The sequence below is a fragment of the Benincasa hispida genome, chromosome 11 (assembly GCF_009727055.1).
Source record: "Benincasa hispida cultivar B227 chromosome 11, ASM972705v1, whole genome shotgun sequence".
NCBI lineage: Eukaryota > Viridiplantae > Streptophyta > Magnoliopsida > Cucurbitales > Cucurbitaceae > Benincasa > Benincasa hispida.
In genome coordinates this window covers 54,745,035-54,766,002 of record NC_052359.1, presented here as the reverse complement: position 1 = coordinate 54,766,002, position 20,968 = coordinate 54,745,035, and the positions used below count along the sequence as shown (strand labels likewise).

Here is a 20,968-nt window from a genome sequence, read left to right as displayed (position 1 = left end):
TTCCAAAGTATATAAAATTAAAATTAAAATTAATTTTTTTATTTTAGGAAAAGGTGCATAAAGGAGAAACACACGATAAGGTGCTCTACTAGAATTATGAGTTGGGTTCTGTTCTTCCCTTACCAATCGTAAGAAGCAAGAAGCTTTCCTTTTCTTATTTTTATTTTTATTTATTTATTACTTTTATTTTTTTGGGACAGTGATTGTTCTTTCTTTGACCACATCTTTTAAAAAAGAAAAAGAAAAATATGCAGGATAAGAGAGATCTTACCCTATTTATCAACAAAAGATTGCTCTACATTTTCCTTCACTATTTTTACCCATTTTTCAAGATAATGTCATCTTATTCATTTTACCATTCAATTACAATTCTTCATGTGAATGTGATTTGTATACATTAATACATACGTCATGTTATAATTGGGAAGTTTAATTCCTTGAGGAAATCACAATCGTAAAAGAATAGAAATAAATTTTCGATGTGAAAAGGATAATGGACGGAATATTCTAACTATGCATCTGTTATTTTCTTTTTCTTTTTCTTTTTCCTTTTCTTTTAATTATTCCACTTTGTTGTTTTCTTTCTAAGTTACTTCAATAAACCACTTTATGGGGAAAATATTGTTTATTGATTCACTTTTAATTGTCGACATGAACATAATTTAACCACTAAAATGTATTTATTCTATAAAAATGACGGCTAAAAGTTTATTTTACCCCATCTTCTCCTATAGGCAATGAAGAGGGTCAATATAATCCCTAAGTTCAAACCTCCTACTCCACATGAGTTGTAATGCTGAAAATAGAACAACTTTAATCAATTTATCTCGCTTGTATGGACTATGGAGATTGGAAATTTCAAATAAATCCATTGTAATGTTTTAATCCGATGAATTATGCATAGGTTGGCTTAGAATTATACCTTAACTATTGTTTTCTTTTCTTTTCTTCTTTATTTTATTTATTTATTTTGTTTAACACGTAGGGTTGAGGGATTTGATTCTCTAATCTTTTAGTTGACAGTATAAATCTAAAATATTTGAGCAATATATTGCTCAAATTAACATATATCTTAACTAATTGAATTATATTTAAGTTCATTCAATTATCATCTTCCTTAAGGTCAACTCTTAAATTGAAGTTAGAAATTAATGGCATGTTTTGAATTGCTTTATAAGTGCTTAAAGTATATTTTGCGGAAAGACATATTTATATTATTAGACATCCAAAAAAAAGTCATTATAAATCAGCCCTAAACCCATTGGGCTACTTTATTTTAGTAAATTAACCCTCCAAGCGCCAAGTTCGATCGTTGGGAGGGAAAAAAACCACGAGAGTGAGCATGTATTTAACTATTTAAATTAAGGTCATGTTTACTAATCTTTAATTAAAATTGTCGTAATCATCATAGATTTACATTCATATATTAATTGTAATGGCCCTCAATCATAAAGGGGACGAGATTCCTTTGATTACATTTACTACACACTGATGCAATCATAATAATAATAAAATAAAATTAAAAAAAAATCATTGGTGTTGTTTATTCCATAGAGGCACATATTGAAAAGGGTAAATGTTGAAAAGTTAGTAAAAAAGAGGGTGTGGGTCTTATGTAATAATCAAACATAATTGAATCGATGATCATCTCCCTCACAATAGAGTTACATTTGTTGATTACGAATTTTATAGTGTGCTCACATTTCATTACGATTACAAAACACTGATAAACAACAACAACAAACATAAATAGATGTAGTCTACTTTTGAATTACATTTACAAGGAAGTAAACACGGCCTATTCAACAACGAACATCATTTTAAGACATTGGGACACAATTTGATGTGCATTAGATATGTGTTTTTTCTTTAAAATAATAACCTCAACAATCAGTTCAATAAAATGTTTCTACACCCCATCTCAGGTTAATAAGATTGGAACGCTAGAGAGGAAGTTATCAGACCAAGAAGACGAAGAAGCGAAAATAATAGGGTGATTGGCCAAATTATGAGCCACCTATTAAAAACTCTTGGTGCATGACTGATACCCACAAACTCTTGGAACAAAGTATCAAATATGCTTTGTTCTTTATTAGGCGCCAAAAATTAGAAATAAGTAGAAAAAGTAGGGTAATTGATTGAGTTAAATAGCGATTTAAAGTGGATTTGTGGTTGCTAATACTCCCACATAAAGAACACAGATTCGCCAAATCTCCAATTGAACATGTCAATCTTTAACTACAAAGATAGCTAGGCCCACTCTTCTTTAAAGAGAAAAAGAAACAAGGCCCAAATTCTTTTTAGGACACTATGAAAGTGAACCTACCAGCCCAATTAATGGCCCCCCTCAATTTTTACCCACTTTCTATTTTTTGTCCAAATCACACAAATGGATTACCTTTTTCATATCTTACTTTATAAAATACGGAATTTTTTTAGAAAAATATTATTTTCAACTTTGAAATTATCTACGATGTTTATATCAAATCTCGAAAAATATCGATGAATTGTATTTCATTGTGTAGTTCTCACTCTGTTCTTTTCAGATTTTCACCTTCCCCTTACTTCGAAAAATATATTTCAATGCTTATTTTCATAGTTATGCCCTAATTTTTACATATAACATTATTAAAATCACTCACAAACCTGAATACACCATATATACACAAGATTGAATCCACAATAAAAGAGTAACTTGTACGTGTGTGTATTTCTGTATGTATCTATCTATCTATCTATATATATATATATAGTTTTCTCTCTTTTTTAAAAAAATAAATTCTTATATTTAGTTGAAAATAAAAATATTAAAATAAATCCATATATATATATATATATATTAGTCATATGTATACATTATTGTCCTTATATGAGAATACAGTGCATAATGTATACTTTTCCTATAGTTATGTCTTAATTTTTGATGTGTTAACATTATTGTTAAAATAGAAGAACAATATTTACGTATATACTATTGTTTATATATGAGGATATAGTGATAACTGATATCGTGATATATATACATGAAGCATAATTGCAAATATGAGAGAGAATATATATGGAGTATATATTATGAAAATAGGGAAAAAAGTGTAGGGCAAACCAATTAAGAACTAGGTTAAAGAGAGTTGGCCACCATCTCAATTTAAAATTTCTATCTAAATCTCAAATATTCAATTGGTCTCGAAATTTTGATAAATTTTTTAAATTAATTACTTTAATTGAGTTCAAGTAATTATAACAATTTTCATCCATCAATCTCCTTTTCATAAAATTTGGATGTCATTGGGCACAATTTCCATCATGATGTAGTTATCTAGTGTACCCAACAAAGTTTATTAATGTAAATTATACTCCTTAATATTTTCAATTTATAGATGATAAAATTGACTTTATATTGTGCTAAAAAGGAAGAAAGAAGCAAACTTGATATAGTTTTTAATCCAAGTAGATACTTATGATAAACCCACATATAGCCCCATCACCCATAAAAGCAAACACACGTACACAAGACACGAAATTATCCACATTTTACAAGAAAAAAAACAGTATGTACTCCCAATTATGAATTATCAGTTTTAAACCAAACACAGTAAAAAGGTAAAAACTTTTTGAAAACGCATAGAGGCATGGATGGATTTAAAAGTGGGACTCTCCCATGCTTTTCAATTGGTGCTTTAACGCCACCATTTCAAATACTTATGATTACCAGAAGAGAAAGAATATAATAAATATATAGTTTTAAGTGCACGAGAAACCATAAATATGAAACTTTCAAATCCCAATCATAAATACATAGAAACCCAAACAGCAAATTAGGGTTGAATTTCTAACAACCATTATTCTTATAAAAATATATTTGATCCAATAAGAAGCAAAGGAACTCACCACCTACAGTACTTCACAACCCTTTCCTTTTCTTTTCTTTTCCTTTCTTTTCTATTCTTTTCTTTTCTCCTCTCATTCCATTCCAAATTGTTACACAAGGGCAAATAATGGCATTTTTCACATTTCAATTCTCCTTTTGTTTTTGCTCTCTTTTTCTGGTACGATTTTGGAGGTAAGCCATTTACAGGTTTTGAATTTTTGCTTATGCTCTTCTTCATGTAGTACTCATCTAAACCCCACATTTTATATGGTATATAATACAACATCAGTACCAAATAATATGGAACCTCTTGTTTTCCTATCATATTAACTTCCAAAACACCACATTGATTTCACCCTACAAAGTCATGTAACATCTGACCTCCAAGAACATCTCTACTAAAATGTCCACCCATTACGTACCCATCGTTGTTGCCTAGGATTCCGAGGCCAAAACGTCGAGTGGCTGCTACAGGGAACCCTACAGGGAAGGGTTCGGAAAAGCCACCTATGACATTGTTCTGGTGAAGACCAAGAGTTAAGGAAACTCCACCGTTGTTGCCCGCCATGTTTGTGTTTGTGGCTACATGGGGATGGGTTGACAAGTTGTAAGATACGTTCAAGGGTTCATTGTGATTTCCCATTGGCACATCATGAGGTTCGTTCCAGGTGCGTTTGGGAGGAGTATCTTGAATTTGTTGAGTGGATGTAGAGGGGTTATCCATTGCCAATGAGTTCGATGGATGATGATGATCGTTCGTCCTGTTGGCGTTTCGATCTTCTCTATGTAAATTCTTCTGTGTTTGTTGCTGCTTGGTTTCCAGCATGTATATTTCTTCAACCATTGGTTTCCAAAGCCTCACTCTTGCATTAATGAACCAGTTAGATACCTGCCTCAAAGAGTACAATTATTGTCTTTTTAGAGCCAAAAATAAATAAGTAATGCGAACCTAAACCATGACAGAAATTTTGAATTGACAATATAAAGCGGACCTGACTACGAGACAGACCAGTCTGTTTTGCTAACATAAGCTTGTCTGTATCAGAAGGATAACTGTCCCAAAAAAACAAAACAAAACAAAACAATACTAATCAAATATCTTGATAACCCAAAAGACTAAACCCATTACTCACATACTTTGAGTAAAAAAAAGAACTATGGTTATTGGGTTAAGAATAGTCTTACGGATGCAAAAAATGTTCAAACAACCAAGCACGAAGAACAGTTACTGCTCGTTCAGGAAGCCCTCGCTGTGGTCGCCAAACAGGCTGATGGTCAAGAAATCCCGGGTTCTGAACGGATCTTTGATTGTAGTCACCATGAGTCTTTTTATTGAATTGAAGTTGGTCTAGAATAGCATTTTTCAAGCACTTGAAATGCTTGTACATGGCTTTTATAGCCTGGTTGGCATACGGCGCCGCATTCCCGAGCCCGGAGATGTACTCGAACGATGTCATTACTTCCTGGATTTGTTGATAGTACTGCTTATATTTCCTGTAAACCTAGATAATGGCCACGGAAAAACAAAAGTTAATATTTAAAAATAGATGAACAGATAATGAAAAGTTAGGAATCAAAAGGGCTCAAAGAACCTAATTTCACTCATCACTCAACTTGTGGTAAAAACACACCAGTCACATTCAAAAGCTACTTACATTGTACCAGGCATGAGTAAGTAATTGGTCAACAGATTATCAAAAGTACAGTGGAAATAACAGTACAATGAAAAATAACAGTAATTTGTTTGTATCAAAAACTTTTATTCTTTTGTTTGGATATCATAAATTTGACCATATGAAAAGTGATGACATTGATTATATTATGATAGTATAAATCAAGCCTAATCTGAAAAGGAGAATTATGATAAACTCTTTGAGGGCAAAAATGCATTAAATGGAGAACAATGGAATAAATGGTTTAAGAGGAAAATTGTGCTAATTTTATAAATATAAGACTTTATGTATAAGATTGTAGCATACAACCGGTTTCATGATACTCTTAAATCCAGCCCCAAAAATATGTTAATGAGAAATGTACACGTATACATTGATTCCAAACATGTACACAATTACTTTTCTCCACCAAATAAATAATAGAGTGTAATTACCATTCATTCTCTTCATGGTATTTTTTGAAAAATAGCAATATAATTAAGCTAACACCTTTAAAGTAGTAAAAATCTGTGGGAAATGGATAATAGAGTGTAAAACAACATATTTGCAATTAGTTTCCCCACGGACAAAAAAAAATAGAGAGAGGATGATAGAGTGTAACTACTAACTATAATATTCATATTATTTATTTTTTCAATATATATAAAAAAAAAATAGGAATATATATATTCTGAGAACAGCTTTATAGAAGTATAAATCTTTATAGAAAATGGATTCCTCCAATCACTTTGATTAAGCACATTATGCCCAGACTTGGTAAAAAAAATATCCTTAGACTTAGAGCTAGAACCTTAGTCAGACACACTTTAGAAGGCCAATACTCATTTGTGCATATATTCCTTCTAATCACTTTATCAAAAAGATAAATTATGAGATGAAGAAGCAGCAGCTACATTAATCAATCCTTTTTAATAGAGAGAATCTAATGCATAATAAGCTAAAGCAGAGGATACAACAATATTAGGAATAATAAGGTTTGCATCTTGCATGTTAGTCTAGTTATAATCAAAAGATTGACATCAACATCACCTAATCAAAGGAATCATTTCTATTTCCCTTAATTAATTAATTAATATCCCTAAAAACATGCAACTACCCTTTGAATTGAAACAAGAGTGCTAATTGGGCTCCATGAAGAATAATAATAATAAAATAATAATAATAATAAGTAACAACCCTATTTCAAAAAGGGGAGGAAGTAATTAAAGTTAGTAACATATTATAGTGATATGCACTAAGCAAGCATGATAATTACTGATTAAAGCCAAAAGTACCCATCTGATGTTAAAGGGGAAAAAAAAAGAATTAGAATAGGAAACCCCTAAATTACAGAAAAGGGTGAAAGTAAAGAAATAGTACCTCATCAAGCATGGAAAGAAGGGTGGATTTATGAGGAGGGGCAGAAGAATCAGAAGGAAGGGGGTGATGATGGTCGAGAATTGGGGAATCGGTGAAGGAATCAGAGGAAGGATCGTGGAGGAAAGCAGAATGAGAAGAAGAAGAGGAATGGACAGAATCACAGAGGTCCTGTAGCAAGTGATGGGCGGGCTTGAGGCTGTCTCTTATACACATCTAGATGTGTATAAGAGACAGGTGAAGGAATCAGAGGAAGGATCGTGGAGGAAAGCAGAATGAGAAGAAGAAGAGGAATGGACAGAATCACAGAGGTCCTGTAGCAAGTGATGGGCGGGCTTGAGGAACCTGGAGCCTTTCAAAATGGAAGCGTAGCCGGTGAAAGGGCCGAGAGGGAGAGGAGCGGGAATAGGGGAAGCGAGAAAGGGGTGAGGGGAAAGGGAAAGGGAAAGAGGCTCAGCTGGGAAAGAATGGATTTCGGGTAGAAGAGGGGATTGGAATTGGGGGTCGAAAAAAGGGTGGTGGTGAAATTGGAAGCGATTAGAGGAATCGGAAGAAGAAGGGTCGTAAAAAGGGAGGAAATTGGAACGGTGGTGGTGGTCGGGAAGCTCCCGGAGCTTGTCGCGGCGGCTCTGTTGAGGGACATGGTCGTAGGATTCAATACCCTCAGCCATCAAAAACTGTTTTTTCTTTTCTTTTCTTTTCTTTCACAAGTGTTGGTGTGTGTTCTGCACAAAAATAAAGATTTTCTTTCTCTGCAACTTTTTTTTTTTTTTTTTTTTTTTTTAATCTCTCCCTCTTTAAAAGAAGGAGAGGAAGAAAAAAAAAAGAAAAGGAAGGGGGAAAAAATGGTTTGGGATTGTTAATCTGTGTGGGTTTGAGGGGAAGGAGGGAAGAGGAGCATAGGGTTTGAGGAAACCGGAGGGAGACCGGGTAATGCCGGTAATTAATGAACTAACCTGCGCAGGCAGATGTTTCTGACAGGGGGTTTGAGGTTTTTTGTCGTTTTATATTTCTTTTATTTTTATTTTTATTTTATTTTATTTTTATTTTTATTTTGGAGGGTTATGGTGGGTTTTCTATTTAATTATTTGGTTGGATGTCTATGAGAGGGTGGGTGTGGGTTACGTGGGTCATTCTTTCTTCTTTTGTGCTTCTTTTCTTTTTTCCCCTTTTTTTTCCTCTTTACATTTATCCATTCATAATAAAATTTGGTATGATTATAATCCACCGTGATAAATCTTAATCGTAAATATAATTAAATCACTTTTAATCGTATTTATCTAAAATTAATAATTTTATCAAATTTATTATTATCGTTATAGTTACTTTTATCTCTAAGAACCAAATCATAAATGTAACAGTAGATACAATAATAAACGTGTTAAAATTCATTGTTTTTCTTTGAAATAGTAACAATAATGGTAACCATAACCATGAAATTTATGGTAATAGTAATGATACGACGTAATGTTCGAATATAACTCAACTGATTATCTCATGCTCGTCATTCATATTATATTACTTGATTACGAAATTTCAATTGGGGTCCACATTTTAGTATGAACATATGACGCTGGTAAACACTAACATATGTAAACAAATGAGTCACCCTTTCTAAATTGCCTTTCATTTATTGCGATACACTTTCTGTAAACGTGACCTTAAATCAAACTATTTCCACAATTTCACTTATTTTCCTTATTTCTTTCTAGTTGTATATAGTAGAAATTGGGAGTTAACATAATTCAACGATAATTATCTTGTATTACTTCTTTTCAGGCTATAGTTTCAAATTTTGATAACCGGCCATTTGTTAATATATATATACAAATGATTTCATAATTTTGCAACAATATTTTTTCTACTTAAATCGTAGACTTTTTACTTGATTAATTTATAAATGATTGTCTTAAGATCAAATATATTGAGAGAAACAAGTTCATTAGCTCAAGATTTGAAACTTCACAAAATAGGATGATCAATCTCACTTGAATATTCTTAACATGCAATTGAAAATATGAATAAAAATTCAAGAAACTCTCATGACTAAACTTCAAAGGAACACAAAAGCCAAAACTTAATTCACCATATAATTGAATTAATCCAAATAACCTAAAGCTAGTATTTTAATAGACTCCCAATGAAAATCCTAATGCCACATCATAATTCACAACAGTAGGGCAAAAATAACCCAACTTAATGTGGCATAAAATGAATGAGATTGGAAAACAATAAAAATATATCAAATTTATTAAATAAAATATAATTAATAATTTGATGTCTTGAACAGTTGATATCATCAATTTTGTTTTAAATGTCTTTAAAAGGGATCTTTTTAAATATAGAAAATATATTTAAAAATATTTACAACAAAAAAGTTTCAAAAGTTTCTATGCATATTTCCTATAATTTTCCTTTTCTATGTATAGTTCGTAGGAAGGAGAAGAGTTCGACTGAAGATGGATGTAAAGAAAAGATGGTTAAAAAGGAAGACAAAGAGTTGAAATGGTCATATTATTGAAGTTCATCGAACACATTATCATTTGAAATGATTGAAGAGATAAATTATAAACAGCAAATTCAGTATTCTTTTCCCAAAATTATTTATATTGTAAATACCACTATTTTTATTGTGTTATTTCTTTTCATTATTGATTACTTTATATAAAATTTCTCTAAATTTGAAAATAGATAAAGTGATATGGTATTTTGTATGGATAATTAAAATAGCATCAATTTGTTAAAAATATAGATGAATGTTGAAAAGTTTATAACTTAGAATTAAATTACGTGTTCTCTCTCTAAAATTACAACAATTTTCTATTTTGAGTCAGCTACTTTCATATTTTGACAATTGGATTATCTAAAACAATTATTTTAGGGGGTCGGAAACAAAAAGTTGATTATTATACTCCTAGAGTATTATAGTTGAATTTTAATAGTTTGGGAGTGTAGATTATTTTAGTTTGGGTTATAATAATATGTATTTAAGGTGTAAACCATTTTAGTTTGGGAAGTAAGTAGTAAATAATGTAGTAAATAATAAAAAAATGATGAATGTAAAATAGTAAAAACTGTAGCAAATAGTAAATATTTTAACAAGAGGGTTTGAAATAGTGTTTACGGTAGTTAATTGGGGGTTTTGAAACAGTATTTATTATAACAAAAGATGATTATTATAATCTTATGATAATCTTTGTCCCAAACGTTTTTTCATGTCTTAAAAAGCAATTGCCTTCAATAATTTTACCTATTTTCTCTTACCATTTTTTATTTTGATTTTCAACTCTCCCTCTAAACCATTTTGAATTAATTGTCAAAGTTTCCAAATAAAATAGGGGATTTTTTTTAAATATAAAAAAATTTAAAATATCTGCTATTTATTAAAAAAAAATTAAAAAATATTTGTACTTTTTTAAATTTCTCGATGTAAAGTATAAATATTTTAAAGATTTTTCTATTTATGAAAATTTCTCATAAAATAAGTGTTGGACCACTATTTTAGTTTTCCTATTAAAATGATAAATTTGGACTTGAATTTTTTTAAAAAAATTTCATAAATAGAAAAAATTAAAAAAATATATGTATAGTTTATAGCGAAAAAAAAATCAAAACTACTTATACTTTTGAAATTTTTATTACAAAGTATAAATGTTTTTAAATATTTTTTATATTTAAAAAAATCCGATGAATTATATTGGAATATTATTAGTTATACATTGATATAGAAAATAAAACAATATAATATTTGAAGCGGCATTAATTTTGGAGAAAGTTTCAAGACAGTGATGTGATAGCTTGACTAAAACTAAAACTCCATACTAAAAAACCAGCATTTGGAAAATAAAAATATTAATATAGAATGGGTCCTTGAAAAGTAGTCTATAATACCATTTTTATCAAACCATAATGAAAATTGGTGTAATCGTAATAAAATTTCATTGATTGATCAATTGTAATGAACTTGAATCGCGAACGTAATTAGATTGATTTTGATCACATTTACTTAAAATCATAAATTTTGACAAATTTACTGTTACTATTACATCTATCTCTACTTTCGAAGGTCGGATGGTAACAATAATGATAATAATAAAAATGTCAAAATTGATAATTTTTTAGTTGTAATGGTAAAAATAATGATAGCTATAACGGTAAATATAACAGTAACGACAACAATAAGACGTAATTCTCAAGTGCAATCGGATTGAATATTATTTATTCATCAATAAGACGTTATTTCATTTCAGATTTTGGATGTGGGGTCTATGTGTTAGTACAAATGCAAAACACGAGTAAACAATATCAAAAGTAATCAAATTGGTCCATTTTTTATTCTCATTTATATTTTAAGTGGGGTAAACGTGGTCTAATCTAACTGGAGGAGGATTATAAAATTTAATAACATATTAGTGAAAATTTTGAAATAATAATGCAATTACTTATTGTAATGGAATTCCTAATCAGCCAGAAAAGTAGGGCTAGTTTGGTTTAATTGGTGTTCCCATGTTAAAGTGACAACCTTTTTATTTGTCAATCACACTCAAACAACCCTTCTTCAAAAAAAAAATAAATAAATAAATAAATAAAAAAAAACCCTTGTGTCTTTCTTTTCTATTTTGTTTTTCTGTCTTCCTATTAACTTGTGTGTATTTCAATTCCTCTAAACTTTATATTCTTCTTTTTTTGGGAAAGATACCAGCCTTTTGTTTTTGTTTTTTCTTTTTTTACCTTTTTTTGTTTGTTGGAGAATATTTGGATTTACTTTTTACAAAAGTGTATTATTTTCCCTCCAATTTGACTAGACTACTTACTGTCTCCATTTTTGTTAAATTGATGGGATCATAAGTTGTCTTGTTTCTTTACTAATTTAGGTGCTATTGTTTTTAAATTGTATTGTTCAGCAATTTGTATTAAATAAATCTCTTGTCAATATCTGAATAGTAAAATTAGGTGATATATGCTAATTTCTTGAGATTGAGTGGTCTTGTTTCCAACCATGAGAAAATATAATTAAATCTTTTTCTAAACATTATTTTGTTTATATCACAAACTTCCTTAACTAGTCAAGTTTAAAATTAAAAAAAAAAAACACAACCTAGATGATAATAAAAAAAATTCATGACTATACATTAAAAAAAACCATAATTTTATATAAAAAAGACGAGAGATTAGAACATAATTACACAAGTGAGTATAGTTTAATATATATATATACACACAATTGTATTATGATAGTGTTTAAGTGATGAAAAAAAAAAAAAAAAAAAAAAAAACTATTCCATGATCCAATATTTCAAAAGAATTTAGATTTGGATGGTTGATCTCAAACTTGTTAGGGACAACAACCCTCTAACTAACTATATAATACTATGATATTATCCGCTTTGAATAGATATAAAGCTTCGTAGTTTTACTTTTAGAACCACCATTCTCCAAAATGTCTCGTATCAATAGAGATAATTGTTCTTAATTACTTACATATCCATAATCATTCAATGTTCTAACCAATGTGACATTTTGTTTGTACTCTTAACGGGACCAATTTCCCTTTCTTCTGAAAAAAGAAAAGGGATTATTGGAAAAGGAAGAGAGATGGGGGCAAAATATCAACATTATATATGATGTAAACGATGCAGATATATACTTTTAGTCCCCTTTCTTTCACTCTCAACTCATTTTTACCCAAAATGATTGGCAGAAATTTAGAGAACACGATCTCTCCCTTTCCTTTTACCCTCTTTTTCTTGTTTTGTCAGCTTTTGATATCTAAAGCATACATATTCAATCAAATAATAATAATAATCTTTCTAACTACCGTTTGAGGTTATATAAAGAAAATATACAATAAACAAACAAATTATCCAAGTCTGGCCTCCTAGCTTTTTTTATATGGATATTATATGCATCATCCTATCAAAATCATAACGTCTATTATATTAATTACAACAATAACCAATAATTAAACAAATTAAATTTGGGAGGGATTATATATATATATATATATATACGGTCAAAATACTATTTTTTATTTGGTTCTCATATTTCGAAACTTGTTCAATTTAGTTCTTGTACTTATATTGTTTGGACCCTTAACCTCAATTGAGTGAAATGAGCTAATAGTCTATTTCATATATGGAGTTTCAATTATAATAGTTAAAGTATTATAACGTACATTTAACTACATTATTATTATTTCAAATACTTTTTTTGGTTACGGTGTTTATTATTTTCTATTTATTTTCTCTTTCTTTCTTCAGTATAGTGTTTTATATTTTCTACACATTAAAATAATCTGCATCAAATACTTAGATTATTACAAAGACTAAAATATTTTATACCTTAAGCACAAACTATTATAATTCAGACTATAATAACTAGAGGTGTTTTGTGAGTTGGGTTGAGGTTGAGTTAAAAGACTTTTTAAATCAAACCTAATTGTTTGAGTTCTAAATTTATTCAACTCAAATAACCCTAACTAAGAAAAATGTACCCAATATAAGTATAAAACATCTAAATTGGGCTGGTTCATGTTAATCTAGTCATTTATTTAAAATTTTATTATGGAGAGAAGTAAAATATTAATACGTATAAATTTGATTTAATTAACTTCATATATTCAATTAAGATCAACAATTCAATTTTAGTTTATATAATAAAAATGTTCTTTACAAAGTGTTAAAAAATCGATTTTTAAGAGAATAAATTATCCAAAAAATTAATAAAAGTAAACAAAATTAAATAAATATATGTATATATACTGTATTATATGTGTAAAAAAATATAAAATTTAAAGTTAATAATAAGTTGAAGTTGGTTTTGGTATTTTAGGTAAACATATGAACCGACGTAACCTATAAAATCTCATTCAACCTAAACCACATGAATTATGTTGGATTGATCGATTTTTTCGAACTATTGAGTTTCAACACTCGAGATACCATTTCAAAATTGATTTGGACTGAAATTGGAATGATTATCATGAGAAAAATACAATATAAGAATACATTTTAAAATGACAACAAAAACTAAATTTAAGATTGATTGAAATACGAATAATAATAATAAAAAAAAAGGAATAAACATGAAATTGTATTTTAAGGAAGATATGATATATATAAAAAAATTGAAAAGAAAAAAGGTGGTCAAAATTATGATGAAGAGAGAGAGAGAGAGAGAGAATGTGGGGAAGTGTGAGATAGAGATTTATAGGGTATAGAGAGGGTACTGTTTGTAAATATGGGGAGAAGAGGAGTTATTGTGGGGATGTTCAGGTGACATCCTCACACCTCAACCTCTCCCTTCTTTCTTTTTAATGCAAATCTTTTGCTTACGGGAAAGGCAAAGCGGGCGCCCGAATTTACCGCCTTTCCAAGGAACGGTGTTTCAGTTTTCATGCACAGAGAGAGAGACAGAGAGCACCACCACCACTACCACTACGCTACGCTTTCACCATCCAACACTGTTATTATAATTTATTCACGTCACTTTCCTTCCCCCAATCTTCTTAAACTCATCATTCCTACTTCATCTTCTTTCCCTCGGAATTCCAAGCAAATGCCCGTTTTCTGCTTTACGCCATGTAATTTGCTGCCAATAACTCTGATATATTAAAGGGAAGAAGTACTGTTGCGACGGCTGAGGTGAGATACAGCAACTGATGGCGTCAGAAGAGGGAGATTCAAGGCACTGTAGTCCTAACACTCCTCACACTCACCATAATTATTTATCAAATCAATTCATCTTCTGACTTCAATCGTACTTACTTCTCTCTCCTTGGGACTCTCCCTTTTTTTACTCTTTGCTTTTCCAAATCCCTCTCACTACATTTCATCTTCATTTATTTCACTATTTGGGTTTCTCCCACTTACCCCTTTCACCACTTTCACTCTAATATTATAATAATCTCCTCAACTAAATTATTACTTTTTATCCCTTCTCTCCCTCTCAAGCTGAAAACTTGTACAATTTAAATTTACAACATCTGCTAGAACATTGTATGAGAGATATAATAAGAGAAAATGGGAGAGTAGGATTATAGGTAATTGCTAGGATAGAATAATTATAAAGGAGAGTGGAGAGAATGATAGAACCTAGCTGTTAATCTAATAGTAGAAGGTAATGAAAGGCATTTGGGCGAGGACTCAGCCTACTCTATCCAACTTTATTCTGTTACATAATAGCTGCTTCATAATCAAAATCAGGCACAATTAATTATTGTTAATCATGTTTTGGCTCGTGTGGCGTGGCTCCACATGCCACATCTTCATAAAAACCCTAATCTTAATCACCAATGTAGGCCTCAGTCTGACACTCTGTCCAACCCTTTTCAATGGTTATCATTACATCTAATCTTTTCTATTAATTACTTCCATCATCACATCTAACCATCAAATCAAATTCAATGGGAGGTCACGTGCAATTCAGACCAGCTGATCACCCTACAGTCTGGTCTACATATGGGTTCCTAAAATTTTACACTTTCTCCCGGCCCAATGAACACTATTTATTGGGCTCCTTGCATAAAACAACTCAGCCCAATTTTTGCAGAATGTTGGGTCTATATTACCAAAATGGACAAGAATGTTCCACTCCTTGGAAATTTTCACACGATGACTCAAAAATAAAAAAACTTTTTTTACCGATCACCTCTTAGAAAAAAAATTCTACCACTGATCTTTTGCCCATGCAAAATTCTAAAATTACCCCCAATTTTAAAAAACCTTCAGACCAAAGCCTTCCATCTTCTTCCTTCAACCATTTCTCAAGCATTCATTCAATATGTATACAATGCAACACTAACATTCCACCAAAACATTTATTCCCAACTAATATTCTACCAATAGCATTGAATAACATTGGTATGAACAGAATGGAAGGTCACTTTCAATATTCACTTTCTATCAAACTCCCCATGAAATTCTCCCATTGCTCTCTCGAAGTGTTCTCGCAGAGTTTTAGTCCAACATCCTCATTGATCGCTTTTGTCGTTAGATTCAAAAATGGAAAGAATGTAAGTGATATTCTACAATATTTATTGTCCCATATCGCTTTCATAATAAGTGTCATTTAGCATTAGATGAACGATCATATAGTAATATATACACAATCGTTCATTAGAATAGAAATGATCGTTCAAAAATTACTAGACGATCGTGTAGTATTGTATCAAACAATCATTAAAAAATTTATGTACGGTTGCATATACAATACTAATCAAACACTTATAAATAGTTGGGTGATCACTTATCAATTACTGGGCGATTTCTTAAACTTTTATAGGACATTACTTAAGATTTGCTTATCCCATTGCAGATCAATGACACTACTTCGTATCTTTGTACGATTTGGTGGGGATTGGGATGAGTCCGAAAGGAATTATGTTGAAGGTCATATGAAAGGTCTGAAAATCAGAAATGATATAACAGTAACTAGATTAGTGAGTATTATGCACCAACGACTGAATATTGATTCGGATATGTTTGATATGCACATCAAATATTTTTACAATTTATTGGTCCCAACTCCCCCGATTGACATAATCGATGATGAAGGCCTTAGCTTTATTGTAGAAGGCAGTGATGCATCCTGGATGTTGTTATTTGTATCAGTTACACCTTGCAAAAGTCATGGAGTACACACGGACAATATGTACCAACATTGCAATCCAATCGATCAACACATTTTAGCTAGTCAAAACTTTGGGTTTGCAACCATTCCAACATGCAATATTCTCACCATGTCTTTACTGGATGATCATATTGAGCCATATAACTTGAGGGATGACCGAAGTGAAGTTTGGTTTGATCATAACAGTGAACCTAAATGTACTTCATAGTTCAATACTGAACATGGATATGGACAATCTTCAGGACCATAAACTTCTCCAACACCTTACATCCATGTTCCAACCCCACCTGTTTTCATTCCATCAGTTGTGATGCCTTTGGTTCAAATGCATTTCACCATTTCAACCCAACTATTTGTAGATATACCCAGACCATCAGAGGGTCATCGTATGACGACCTCATCACAATACCTCATGACTATCTGAATAGCAAGAATATAAAGGTCAGTCAAATTTTATTTTTGAAATATGATTTGTCAGTTAAATTATCGATGCTTGCAATAAGAAAGAACTTTGACTACCGTGTAAACAAGTCAACAAAGAGCTTACTAACTATCCAGTGTTTGGTGGAAAAATGTAAGTGGAGGGTCCATGTAAAAAAATTGAAAGAAAGTGATTCCTTTGACGTAACGAAATATCCAAGCGAACATACATGTTCTCTTGAAATGAGAATGGATAATCATTGACTAGCAAACAATTGGATTATTGGACACTTAATCAAGTCTAAGTTGGTCGAACATACTGCCCGAGGGATATAATTGAAGTCGTCCGATGAGATTATGGAGTTAACATAAGTTACGAGTGGGCTTATCGCGCTAGAGAATTGTTGGGGTTAATGCTCTAAAGTCTCATGTCCTGTAGTTTGTAAACACTTTTTGTACGAACACTTGTGATGTATAATATATGATATTTACTTCACTTCTTGACTTTGCACATTTAGATGTTTCATTTGCTTTACCACAAACCAATAAACTTAATATCCCTGGTTGTCTTTATGTAACTTAAGTATGTATGTAGTGATATAGAGGTGGATCATGTCTTAAGTGATAACCAAAATAGTCTATAGTATATGGATATAGGAGGGAAACCTTATCCTAGTAACACTACGGATGCAACCTGCTTTGTAGAATAGTTACAAGTGTTATGACTTGTCACAGATGTTCTAATCTTGATCATTCGTGTAGAGGACATACGAATGGGGACGTCTTATACAAAGAGTTTGTATAAGACCAGACCACGAATTGTTAACGTCTCGTCATATAACTCCATTCATGACAAAGACTTCACTTCACTGGGATGACCATAGGTAACATGACCTCAATCCTGAGTGAGTTGGGAACTCCTGCCATTGAAGACGGTCATTTGATTTACATAGGTGCGAGTGGACAGAGCAACAACTCAAACCTACCGCTTTGGAAATTTGTCTGATTTGGGAGTTGGGAACTCAACTTCACAAGATGGAGTTCACTCCTTCCCCGAAATAGGGGTAAGTAGATAGATTACTCCCTTAAGGATTGATCCCGGGACTTGAACGATGTGGCTTCACACACATTCTCATAGCCTGAGAGGTGTTCATACATAGTAAGACTATGTTGTATTGTTCATTAGAGGGATCAGTGATACCTAAGGAGTAAGATGTAACTATGGGGGCAAAATGGTAAATTGGCCCAGCTGTACTTACGAACATCTGTGAAGGGCCATCGTACTGATGATTTGTTATATACAATGGACATAGAAATATATCTATGGTAAGAAGATTTCGGTTGTCGGTCTTTAGTGGAATGCTTGGCAGTTAACGGACGGTGGATATCATGGCTAAAGAGTTTAGTCAGTTATTCACGTACCGTTGAAGCTTCAAGCCATAGGTCCATAAGGTCCCCTTGGTAGCTCAGATACAAGTTGAGAATCAGTTTCTGGGTCAGTTTGAAATGTTCAAATTGACAAGAGGGAGTTCGATTATATATGATATAATTGACTTTATGTATGAGATACATTAATTTGGAGGAAATTGGATAAAAATATGATTTATATCTAGTGAAGGAAAAATACTATGGTTAATATATGATATTAAACCATGGGTTATGAATATAATGTGATTATATTTATTATTTATTAATTGGACAGTTATAGGATAATTGGTCGGCATCTCTTTTGTTTTCATAACGGATGATTAAGATGAAGAATCGCTTTGAGACGCTTAAATAGCTCACGATGTATTAAGCATTGGATGATATAACGTTTATGTTGTCATCGCTTAGTAAAATTGTGACGCATAAAATTAAGATATACAATTATTGATGTTCTATGCTCGAAATGATACGATACTACCACTAGATATGTGTTAATGATGGGTGTTCACGTAGTATGCCATGCGTTGTCACAATTTTCCTTACGGATAGAACCAAGTGTAATTCCACCGCAAGTTTCTCGGTGTGATTCGAGGTCAAACACAGAGACTGGTTTAGGTTATTGTGGTATGTTCATGATATATGCGACCAGATTTTCAATCTTCAAAAATGTGTTTGTATAGGTACGTAAATTGCGATAAAATAAAGTAAAGCGGTAAAGATGCGATAATACAATGAAATACAATAAACCTAAGCTAGATGATACAAGATACAATCTTCATGTACAAGATGATGGGGTCAAGGCTGGCTGTGAAAGTTGTGCAAAGACGTGGAATGCGGCGGCAAGTCTTACGAACAGAATAGAAAGAGAAAGACAAATAATATAAACAACGCAAGTTCTCAATTGCGTTGAAGCTACAAATGTTGTTCCGTTCTTCTCTTGGCGTACACTTTTCAGTGATCGGCAGCGCTCCCACATGTCTGTGGTGAAACAGAGACTAACATGATGAACGCAAGGTTGCTTCCATGTCTGGAAGTACTACTCGCTTTAGTTAACGCATTCTTCTGACCTTTTCTCGATAGATCAGAGTGGAATATTCACTTCTGCTGTGAAGATGGCGTCTAACATACCTTAGCTAAACGCATTTTATACCAAGGCAATCATGCTTAATTCCTATCCTCTATTCTTGCGACGATTGGTTGCTTCAAATGTTACACTTAGGCACATTACTTGACATCGCAATTTCCTTCTATCCTTGTTAATTCTTAGAAAGCCCTACTTTATTCTTCTATATGACAAAATTTTGCTCAAAGATGCTTTTCTAGTTTTCAAAATAGAATGTTTATCTCTTCTTTGTCAAAATAACTTGATGTGTCTATATGCGGTGAGCAAAACTTTGCGTCATTTATTCACTTAGAGACTGTTGATCATGGTTACACTCTTCGTTTTGTCTTATCCTCATGGGTGTCATGCGGACATCCAACTACGGTTGTGTGCCAATTTCAACTTTAACTCATGATAATCTGAGGAATTGTCTCTTGCATTCTTTTATTTTTGTTTGTTTGTTTCTTTTTTTTTTTTTTTTTTTTCATATTGCGTTGTTCTTGGAAACCCACCTTCGTTTTGGCTTGCTCCTACGGGTGTCATACGAACATCCAACTACGAGCAGGCTCCTTTCACAACTAAACTCTTATCAGGTTGGGACAGTTTTGAGGTTTTCCCTCACGCAGATATTGATATTTTGTATAATATATATATATATATATATATATATATATATAAATGAAAATGGACACATTTTCTTAACTACAGCATAATCTTGATCTCATCTGCTCAGACTTTCCCCATCCTCAAATTTAAAGATGAGCAAGGTCCTCATTGCGTTGTTTGGAGAGACTAGACAAACACTTAGAAGAAAATTTCAAAAAGAAGGTTTGAGAAGAACTTTGAAAGATAAAAGGTAAAGTACTGCTAAACTAAGAATTAACTTAGTCAGAATTTACTAAGTATGGGAAATGTTTCTAAGTATAATCATGTAATACATCATAGAAATGCAATGAAGATCGTAAAAATAAGAGATTTAGAATGTCACAAAAATTGACAAAGGAAGATAAAGAAAGAGGCACAGGTAAAAAGTGGAGTGAATATATACTCTGATTGTATTGACTATTAACAAGGTATACAAATGAACGCATTACAACATTTTCTACTACCTGTACAAGAGTCAAAGAATTTGATTACTTTAAAAATTATAAATGAATTGAATACAAATAAAGAATGGCTGCATAAAAAAATCGTATTGGAAGAAAGTGTAAATACTAAGGTTGAAGAGAAGGGGGATCTGGCAGATTTTGAGGGGGTGCAGGAGGCGCTTCTCCAAAATTTAAGTGCTACCGGAGATGTAGGGGCACCATTGGACCATGAAGATATGCGGTAAGAAAGTTGAAGTACTCTTGATTACGCTCAGTAATCATTCTCTGGTGCATATGGACTTTATAAATGTTGTGCTGCATGTTGATCAGCGCCTCTCTTGATGTGGCGGCACTGTGTTGAATATCATCAATGCACTCCATTACTACCTCAAATCGTTGATTG

General features: G+C 31.7%; 1 protein-coding gene across 1 annotated transcript; it reads right to left on the bottom strand.

The window, feature by feature from the left end:
- Positions 1-3,736: 3,736 nt before the first annotated feature.
- On the bottom strand, positions 3,737-7,837 carry LOC120091444 (BEL1-like homeodomain protein 9). Its single transcript, XM_039049472.1, has 5 exons — positions 7,177-7,837; positions 6,901-7,030; positions 5,054-5,370; positions 4,861-4,921; positions 3,737-4,757 (listed from the first exon to the last, which is right to left on the bottom strand). Exons 1-5 carry the CDS (start codon positions 7,566-7,568, stop codon positions 4,221-4,223), a joined length of 1,437 nt encoding a protein of 478 aa, XP_038905400.1. The 5' UTR covers positions 7,569-7,837; the 3' UTR covers positions 3,737-4,220.
- Between the last annotated feature and the right edge of the window lie 13,131 nt (positions 7,838-20,968).